The sequence below is a fragment of the Mytilus galloprovincialis genome, chromosome 8, assembly GCF_965363235.1.
Source record: "Mytilus galloprovincialis chromosome 8, xbMytGall1.hap1.1, whole genome shotgun sequence".
NCBI classification, from domain to species: Eukaryota; Metazoa; Mollusca; class Bivalvia; order Mytilida; family Mytilidae; genus Mytilus; species Mytilus galloprovincialis.
In genome coordinates, this window is record NC_134845.1 from 4,405,847 (window position 1) to 4,417,161 (window position 11,315).

Consider the following 11,315-nt stretch of genomic DNA (forward strand, 5'->3'; position numbering starts at 1 on the left):
AATATAAAAGCACAGAACCAGGACATAGATGCACAGAACCAGGACCGTTTTTCTTATCACCAGCACAGCGTCAGGACAATTCCGTTTAACGAACTTGCACGACTTTTGCAATATAATATTGTTGTAATATACTTTGCATGGTACTTATGACACATCAGCGAAAAATTAAGCAACAAAAAAGTCGTTTTATTGCCGTTCTGATACAATGTAAACAAACCCACCAGCACAGAATCAGGACCCACCAGCACCCGTCAGGACCAAATCACCAGCACAGTACGTTCTCTCGCAGGACAACCATACCCACCGTGAACCTGCTATATATAATAATATAACCCACATATTCAGCCAAAACAGATATCATCTGTACATATATTATTAATCTAAAACCTCATCAAATTAATATATATATATATATATATATAATGATCTTACACATGTTTCTTTGTTGACCTTATATTGAAAATATCCTTTGAAGGGATGCAAAACTTACCATAATTTTGCATTTATAAGTAAACTTTGAAAACATTTTAAAATGATTGTGATCTCGAAATGGAACTAATGGACGAATAGATCGATGATAAATCCCGAAACCGGTACGGAAATGAAAAAGAGATATATTACCTTTGTGAATCATTTCACAGTTGTATAATTTCTCTCTTTATCTTCATTTTCTTAAAGATATTTGAAATCATTTGCATTAAAATGTTGTTGACTTTATCGTACTTTAACACAAGTCAACACTTTTCAAGTTAATGCTATTTACATATTTTTTATTATGTTATTTGATTTTTACACAATCACCAAGTAAACAATCTGTTAAATTAAATAACCATCGTATATCAAAGATATATAATTGTCTAGTGGTTTGTAGGTAGTTGACGCAGTTTTTCAGAGCAATCGTAGTATATAGTTCGTTATTTATCTCAAAATTGCATGACGACGGCAAAGTTATTGTAAAAAAAATATAACTATGATATATAGAGAATAATACATGGCAAAATCCGTATCATATGTCGTATCATCCCGAGACATCAATATCAGCCCAAGGGCCATTAGGCCCGAGGGATGATATTGGTCGAGGGTGATACGGCATATGATACGGATTTTGCCATGTATTATACACTTTATCATATATTTCAACAGAAGAGTATTATATTATATGAACTGTTTTCTGATTCATAGCACTGGGTTACCTTCAGTTCTACTTTTGTCTTGTTTCAAAGGCCTTAAAAGAACTGCTCAATTACTTATCCGAAGCACCTGGCCGGGTTACTTTACAATTTGCGTGCTGTTGTTTTAAAAATATTTTGTTTATTATTGTATTAATTTGTGTGTTTTGTATTTTTCATAGTTGCATTTAGTGTGCCAAAAAATATGAAAACTTGACGTTCGTGACGTCACATACAATATGAAAACTCGACGTTCGTGACGTCACATACCAAACAATGACGTCATTAAAAAATGACCTATTTTGAGGAAATTTTTTCTTAAGCAAAAAAAACCAAAAAACTTACTTTTAAGGTAGATAGGGTGTCTTCCTCCATCTTGGATTTTGAAATACCAGAAAACAAGGTCTACATCTTTGATGAAATGTGCAAATTTTGAAATAAGTAGGTAATTCATGTGTAAGATTTTTCATTATAATATAGAAAATGCAATGTTTTATCATATTTATGGTTGTATTTTACCATTAACCGAATACTTTTGTTTGATTAATTTTTTTCCAACTTTGCTAAATAAGGGGAGATAACTCAAATGCAAGGGCAGATAATTCAGATTGTGTAATTTTTACAATAGAATGTGTTAGGAATTTACCCATTTTATTATGTAGCAAGAAAATGAGTTCGGTGACCCCCATTTTTCTTTTTCTTATCTGAAAGAATAATATTGCAGCCATCTTCTCATATTTTATCTAAAAATTCTATGGTGTAGTTTTCGTTTTAATGAGGAAAATTGGGTTTTCCATGCATATTCTATACTAAATCTGACAATTTTGCACAACCTGTAGTGTGAAAATAAGTCCGGTGACCCATTCTTTTAATTAATGTTTTGAAACAAGCAGGTTATAAAGTACATTTTGGCAAATTCTTAAAAAATTCTATGGATTATAATTTAGACACCCCATCTACCTTAATATGTAAAAAAAAAAAAAAAAAAAAAAGGTATGCGATACGGGTTTTACCATGCGATACGGGGTATGCGATACAGGGTAAGTGATACAGACTGGAAAAACAACCTTTATTAGATATACAAAATAGCTGTATTTTGTACTAAATATATGATAAATACATGTACATCAGACTACATTAGGATATTTACTAAGTATACGTAAAATATATTTAAAAGGAAGTATTTATTTTGAAGAATACAGTTACTTTTAATTGATTAGGACTATAAACTAAACGAAGCTAATTCCAAAACAGGGGACCTAACCATCCCCAGCCCCACTTTCCACTCTCTTAAAAAAAGGATCAACAAATACCACCACAATGCTTATAAATAATGCTACTGTTACTACGGATACAACGGATTTTGTTTTTGAAAGCTTGATGAAAAAGAAATGTCTGAATACCATCAATTTAATTTTCACTTACCTTGAAGATATCTGATAGCGACGCACATAAATTCTCCAAAAATAAAGTTCCTCAGAAGTAACGGGATGAGAGTAAAAGGCATACAAAATACCGCTAACAGAAGATCACTGATGGACAGGTTTAACAGGAACACGTTGGTTATTGTCCTCATCCTACGATTTTGGAATAGTGTTAGTATAACTAAACAATTTCCCATTACAGAAAGAAGGAAAATTATCGCATAGAATGGAATCCTAATATTCCCATCGGCATCAAATAAATCCCTTTCAAAAGTCCTATTCGAACAATTCGACACGTTCTGTGTTGTTACGCTCATTTTTGTTAAATAAAACGCATCAATACTATACAAAAAGTATATTTGTAAAATGAATATATGTAAATTATATCCGGTTTATTAGTACTCCAATGTCATTTGTCGTTTATCCTTTGGCTTACTAATCATTGGTTTGGAGTGCCTACAGTTAAAACAGTCACTCATCAATGAAAACCATGTGATTCTCATGTAAATATCAGTTAACCTTCTAACTATGTACAAATAAAATACAAAGTGAATGCTTTTAGCTTAAGATTGTTCTATAAACTGTTATTTGATTTCCACAATCACCAATTTAGATCATAAATTAGAAATAGTAAAACCTCTTCGTTATTATCTAAATCAATGTATTACATATTAATTTTTTGAGAAATAGAAGCGATCACGTCAACGTAATATTAACACGTTTTCTCTTCATTCAAAATATTAAATAATTCCAAGTCTTTGTTTGTTTTTTTGAGTAATTTTCAAATTACAAAATCCCAATTATGTTTGCATTAATCTAATTCAGCTTGATCAATGATGCTTTGATTAAATCGTTTCGGAGGTTTGCTAAAGAAAAAAGAAGACAAAAAAATAATATGCAAAAACAGATGTTATATAGATAGTATGTGAAGATAGAATGCAACAGATGATAATATAAGATTGATTCTGACAGATCACGCACTATTAAAGTAGAGATTAATACCTATCACTTAATATCAAGACACGTGCGAGAAAATGTATTTAGACAAGACGCATTACATTCCAATTACACTATACTACAGGGATAAGAAACAAGGATGTATTTATTTCTTTTCGTTTTCACAATTTTTATAAAATCGTTTTTTTTTTTAATTAATCAATAAAAGATGTATTCTTCTTTTTTTAACATAACTTCAGTTTTTTTTTTATAATATTTAAATTCATATAAAACGAGTTTCTTAAATTTATTATGATAAGGAAATTATTGAATCAATCCATGTATATAAGTCTCCAATTTACTGTTGTTAAAGTCATATAAAACTTCGAATTTTTAAAAATACTTAAGTTGAACATGTTTATTTTTACTTGAATTGAGTTTCTCTCTTAAAAAATGAACGTGAACCTTTGTTTAAAAGAAAATCCTAGATATTGTCAAAATCTTCATAAATGTTCCGATATGAAAGTATTGACTTCCGATACACTAATTCGCCGATATTTTCTCGTATGCCCTAATCTGTATAACTTCGACAACCACAATTCGCAAATGCGAGGAGACAACTGCTCTTGTTATGCTCTAAAGTTTATGTGCATTTTTAAAAATTACTTTAATCACAATTGACCTTCAAGACTAGTTTTTTAAATTTTGTCTTTTATATTCATACAATATGGGATGATGATTATTTGACGTCCAGCGGCAAAATAAACGTGTTTTGAGGACGAGAACATGCTACTATAATTTTAATTTTAATCCAGCTTTGTACTAGACCTGAAAGCTGATTATGTTTTTAAAGTGCTAGTTCACAAGCTTTTTTAAGGTAACAGATCACACGAAAACATGTCATCTCACAAAGACATTTTTTTCTGACTGCGGGTCGACAAGTTTTTGCTCTAACTTCCCACAGATTTTTACTTGTAATACCTTTCTTATATGTGCTACATGTATTTTTCAGCTTGTTCTCTCCCTCTCAGCGCAATGCGATGTGTGATAATTATCAAATTGATACCGGGCGTGCATGAATCTGTGACTCCGTGTGTTCGTGTGTTCGTTTTTGCGGTCTTGTTGGCAATCTCACACAGAAAATATTTATGTCAGATTTGTTTAATTTATTCATATCAAAAGTTTATCAGTCTACGGAAGAAGCCAATCGATGTAAACGTTTCTTATATCAACGCGCGATATTGTCTTATATGAACGAGTTGCATTGTGGGAAATTTTAGACGAATGTTAACATTTGTACGGAGAAAGGCAGATTTCTCGGTATAAAGTAATGACTCTTTTCTTAAAACAGGGTGACATTTAACACGACATACATCTGCTGTATAATTTCCATGAATTATTTTATATAATAACAAGCAAGGTGTATTTAAACGAGAACATAGAGTTGTTGAAAAAATGAAACATAAATGCACGATTTATCATTTGTAGAGGTATACATTCAATAAATATCATGTAGCAAATCCAGTGGAATGCAATTGAGATGAATTCAATTGATTGTTAAGAAAAAATTACCTATAAGTCAAAGATACTGCTATATTTTAATAAATTATAATCCTGGTACCTTTGATAACTATTTACACCAATGGGTCGATGCCACTGCTGGTGGATGTTTCGTCCCCGAGGGTATCACCAGCCCAGTCAGTAGTCAACATTTCGGTGTTGACATGAATATCAATAATGTGGTCATTTTTATAAATTTCCTGTTTACAAAACTTTGCATTTTCCAAAAAAATATGGATTTTCTTATCCCAGTCATAGATTACGTTAGCCGTATTTGGCACAACTTTTTTGGAATTTTAGATCCTCTATGCTCTTCAACTTTGTACTCGTTTGGCTTTATAAATATTTTGATATGAGCGTCACTGATGAGTCTTATGTAGACGAAACGCGGGCCTGGCGTACTTAATTATAATCCTGGTACCTTTGATAACTATTGACACCACTGGGTCGATGCCACTGCTGGTGGACGTTTCGTCCCCGAGGGTATCACCAGCCCAGTAGTCATGAATATCAATAATGTGGTCATTTGTATAAATTTCCTGTTTACAAAACTTTGAATTTTCCGAAAAACTATGGATTTTCTTATCCCAGGCATAGATTACGTTAGCCGTATTTGGCACAACTTTTTGGAATTTTAAATCCTCTATGCTCTTCAACTTTATACTTGTTTGGCGTTATAAATATTTTGATATGAGCGTCACTGATGAGTCTTATGTAGACGAAACGCTCGTCTGGCGTACTAAATTATAATTCTGGTACCTTTGATAACTATTTACACCACTGGGTCGATGCCACTGCTGGTGGACCTTTCATCCCCGAGGGTATCACAAGCCCAGTAGTCAACACTTTGGTGTTGACATGAATATCAATAATGTGGTCATTTCTATAAATTTCCTGTTTACAAAACTTTGAATTGTTCGACAAACTAAGGATTTTCTTATCCCAGGCATAGATTACCTTAGCCGTATTTGGCACAACTTTTTGGAATTTTAGATCCTCTATGCTCTTCAACTTTGTACTTGTTTGGCGTTATTAATTTTTTGATATGAGCGTCACTGATGAGTCTGATGTAGACGAAACGCGCGTCTGGCGTACTAAATTATAATCCTGGTACCTTTGATAACTATTATTATATCAATGCGATATTTGTCTTATATAATAGCGATGTGTTTTTAATATAAAAAAAATTATGAATGCGATACTTTTATAATATAACTGCTATAGTTTTCTAATATAAAATGATTACGATAACACGTCACAATGCATGTCAGGAAAACTGCATACATAATTCACAAACTTAGTTCATGACCAGTTAATGTGCGAGGATCAATATCACTAGAATTTCGTACCTGTACAACATTAACTATCAACGGGGTCACTACAGCAATCATTAGTTATTTATTGCATAGTTATGTTCATATGCCCCTATCCCGCAGTATCATTTTCGATGTTCAATGGATCGTGAAAATGGGGGAAAACTTCTGATTTGGCATTAAAATTAGAACGACCATATCATAAGGAACATGTGTACTAAGTTTCAAGTTGATTGGACTACAACTTCACCAAAAACTACCTCGACCAAAAAAAATAACCTGAAGCGGGACGAACAGACGGACGACCAGACGAACGAACGGACATACGAACGAACTAACGAACGAACGGACGAACGGACGAACGGATCCACAGACCAGAAAACATAATGCCCATACATAGGGGCAAACAAAAACCGCGAAAAGAATTGAAAATAATAGAAAACAATACAGGATTTTATCAAAAAAACAAGGATGTGTTCACAGTACACAGATGCCCCACTCGCTCGCCACGATATAGCCTTTTTGTGCTAATGCGGCGTAAAGCAACCAACAATCAAACAATCAAACACTCGCACTATTATAGGAAATATGTAAAGTACTGTAAACACAGAACAATCACATCCGTATCACAGTCATTAACGACAGTCATAAACAGTTGAGTCTGAAACAAATTTGTCAATTTCAATATTTCAAACTGTTCCGGATAAGTAAATGTGGCAAGTAGGGGAAATAATATGTGGATTCCAGAATAAAACTTCCAAAGAAATTAAGGAGAGCACCCTTTTATCAGACTTTACAGAGGTTTTTTGTTTGCCGTAGCTGTTAGAAACGTCTGTGTTCGCTACAATTAATGATAAATACCTATTTTTTTTATAATAGTCAGCTGCAAGGTCACGAAATCAAACTTGCATGATTTTATCATGGTACCCTCACCATTTAGATAAACAGACCATGAGTGGTATCTAGATTAACAGATTATGAGTGTTATTTAGATTAACAGGCAATGACTGGTCATTGGAAGTCGTTGACTCTTGTAATAATTAATACAACCCCGACATGTAAATACTATAATTTGATCAATCCTATTCTCTAGTTAAACATTTCCGTTATATTGTTTGTCAATCTAATCAAAACATGAGCGTGTCTCAGATAGTGTAAATATACCATCTATTGTATATATAATAGATTAGACTCGCAATGAATATAAGCAACCAATCTTATGTACACTCGATGATCAATGTGATTGATGAATATCGAGAACTAGACAAATCTTTACAAAATTAAATGATTCGTTAACCGATACATGTATATAAAAAAGTAAAAATATAAAAAATGGGACTTTAAAAAAAGTAGTCGAAGTAGATCAGGCAAAATCAGAACCAAAAGACAAATAAACAAAAGGCCGTACAATGGTTTACGTTATAAATTGTTACTTGGATGGAGAGTTGTCTCATTGGCACTCATACCACATCTTTCTATATCTATAAACAATCTATAAACAATAGTTGATAAAAAAAACACACACAAACAAAATTGAACAATACGAAAAAAGGTGCTCCAAACAAAATATGTATTTAATGTTCTCCTAGTCAGTCGGAAACCCGGTTGAAATAGAACAAAAGAATCGTAGCTCTTTGTTAGAAAAGGCGATAAATATTTACTGTATTGTTTACTATAGTGACTAAAACTTTAAAAGTTAATAGAAACAAACAAAATTACAATTTTTTTCTCAATTACGTAGTGTTTTTTTTAAAACACCTATTGCATAAGTTTTCAATTTATCTATTACATAGTTAAGCAGAACAATTAGATATCAAATCCACGACATGGGTATCTTTCAATTTTGATGAGGAAAATGCATAACCTTCGATTTTTTTTTTAAATATCACGGACGGAAAACATATCAATCTATTAGTTCAGTAATTTTCGTGTCTGCCCTTCTAGTATGTGACTCAAGAAAAAATTTCAAAAAAGGGTAACAATTGTATAGAAAAGAGAACATCGAGTGCACCTTTTTATGTTGCGGCGTGTTTGAGTTGAATATTTTGTCTTGATATCGTACAAACTAAGAATATTGCATACATCGTCTCGCTTCAGATTCTATCATTTTTATATATCAAAGCTACAGGTTGACTTTATAACACAAAAAAATCACAGTACTAAAAGATGAAATATATGGGTCAAGTAAAATACCTATTTAATGAGTCACAAAAACAGAGAAGGTGTGTTCAAATGGCTATTTTTTACTAAAAGTACTTGATGACAGTCTTTCTAGTTGGATGATGAAAATGCACATCTTCGAAAAATTATAATTGTGTGTGTGTGATAACTAGGGTTTGTAGTCTTCATACACTAAAAAAAATCTAGTCTGCCCTTCCACGAAATATTTAATTAGAATTTTTTAAATGTTTATAAATTTTCGAAAATTCAACCTGACAACCGATCAGACAATAGTTTTAAGTTGAATCAATGTAGACAAGATCATTAACTGATGCTCATTAGCTAGTTGGTACATTTGTATTTTAAAATACAACTAACATACAATAATCATAATGGTGCAATGTGGATAAAATTATCGGTTTCAAAGAGCAAAATTGGTAGCGGGTCATCCCTACAATGGCTTCCATTTCTATGATTGTGAAAATGAACTTGCGTAAAGGGGGGATAATTTGGACGAAGTAGAATCCTGATTGTAGTGGAATCCGTTGTGTTGCTGATAGCAAATAAGCATCCAGTAATAATTCACATTTAAAATAGATGTTAAAATCGTGCAAAAGAAGACAAAATCATCGTTACAACAAATCAAACACAGTTCTTGGTCATCTGTGATATAGATTTCATATGGTCATAAAACATGTATGACTTCAACTTTACCATTGATTCCCCTTTATTGAAGCTTTCTTTTATTCAGCAAATCCAATCTTCAATCAAGTAACGCATGGCAGGAGAGGCAAGCAAAGTATTAACACTAAACGCCGCAATTGTTATTAATGAATATACCTTTTATGCATACACGAAACACTAATTAAGCGACATTATTTGCTATACAGGAATGACGACAAATGCAACCAATTGATTTCTAGATAGACATTTCTTTTATCTGTATATCAATTAGGTGTGATTGCATGGTCTTATTCTAACGAAAACCAACATAATTGTTATATAGTCTTTAAACAATTTCTTTCAAATTTCAAAGTTTAAACATTTTGCTTTTCCGGAAATGGAAGATCCGCTGATCTCCTTTACAATATACATGTCTCGACGTTTTAACGAAGGCATGATGTATGACGGGTTTAAATTCTGGTCGCGAATAATGAATAATGACATGTGTATATTGTTTATTGAGTTTTCTACATATTGGTGCTGAAAAATATCAGCTAGAAGTCACATTATCATGTTTTTTGTCTGGTTTAAATAGGCTCCATGTTGTGTCAAGCAGCTGATATTTTATATTTATAATAGAAATAAGATTTGATAATCAATATATCGGGTTGTATTGGTGTGTGTTCCATTAAAGAAACAATAGTTTTTATTTTGTTCTGCACAACATAAGAAGACTTGCTAAATAGATAGTGCAAACTTTTAGATATTTATGTCAGTTTAACTTTAGTTTTCTATGTTATGTCATGTGTCCTATTATTTGTCTGTTTTTCTTTTTTCCTTTTTAGACCTGGCGTTGTCAGTTTAATTTCAATTGATGAGTTTTGACTGTCCCTCTGGTATCTTTTGTCCCCTTTTACACATAATGACCATGCCTACAAAACCAGGTCAGATATACTTATATTACTAAATGCACCAATTTTACTGCACCAGATGCCCATTTGTGTACCTTCAGTGAAAGATCGTTTCCAATATATTTGGAAATCAAATACCTAATTCAAAAGTATACTGAAAAGGACCAACAGAAAGTTTAACCCGGACAATAAATCATTATGATTAAGTGACATACATTCAAACATTTAAAGACATTTCTAACAGCAGACAAATAGAAAACAATATACGAATGTGCATGCCAGTGCCAAAGTAACGGCTACTGGGCTGATGACACAATAGGGGATAAACATTCCACCATCAAATGTATAGACCATTATGGAGGCATTGTTTCGTGTTAATATACACATATCAACACTAATGGTCATACATACTGTTGGTACTGATATTTTGGTATTACACAATGCCATCATGGATTTCGAATACTGTTTATTACATCCTTACTCAACAAAACCATGGTTTCCTCATACTCTTTATTTACACTATGTCATGATTTTCCCATACTGTTAATGATATCTTTACTTATACACCATCTCATGGTTTTCACTTACTATTAATGATATCTTTACTTATACACCATCTCATGGTTTTCACTTACTGTTAATGATATCTTTACTTATACACAATCTCATGATTTTCACTTACTGTTAATGATATCTTAACTTATACATAATCTCATGATTTCACTCTCATGGTTTCTCCATACTGTTAATGATATCTTAACTTATACACAATCTCATGGTTTTCCCATACTGTTAATGATATCTTTACTTTACACAATATCATGGTTTTCACTTACTGTTAATGATATATTTACTCATACACAATCTGATCTTTTTTCACTTACTGTTAATGATATCTTTACTTATATACAATCTCATGGTTTTCACTTACTGTTTATGATATATTTACTTATACACAATCTCATGGTAATCCCAAACTGTTAATGATATCTTCACTTATACACAATCTCATGGTTTTCCCATACTGTCAATGATATCTTTACTTATACACCATCTCATGGTTTTTACCTACTGTTAATGATATCTTTACTTTACACAACATCATGGTTTTCACTTACTGTTAATGATATATTTACTTATACACAATCTCATGGTTTCACTCTCTTGGTTTTCACTTAC

General features: G+C 32.1%; 1 protein-coding gene across 1 annotated transcript in view; it reads right to left on the bottom strand.

The window, feature by feature from the left end:
* Nucleotides 1–3,412, bottom strand: part of LOC143084907 (cholecystokinin receptor type A-like) — a 49,419-nt gene extending 46,007 nt beyond the window's left edge. Inside the window, exon 1 of the mRNA XM_076260971.1 lies at nt 2,595–3,412. Coding sequence (XP_076117086.1) covers nt 2,595–2,910 — 316 coding nt within the window. The 5' untranslated portion in view covers nt 2,911–3,412. The remainder of the gene's footprint in view (nt 1–2,594) is intronic.
* Between the last annotated feature and the right edge of the window lie 7,903 nt (nt 3,413–11,315).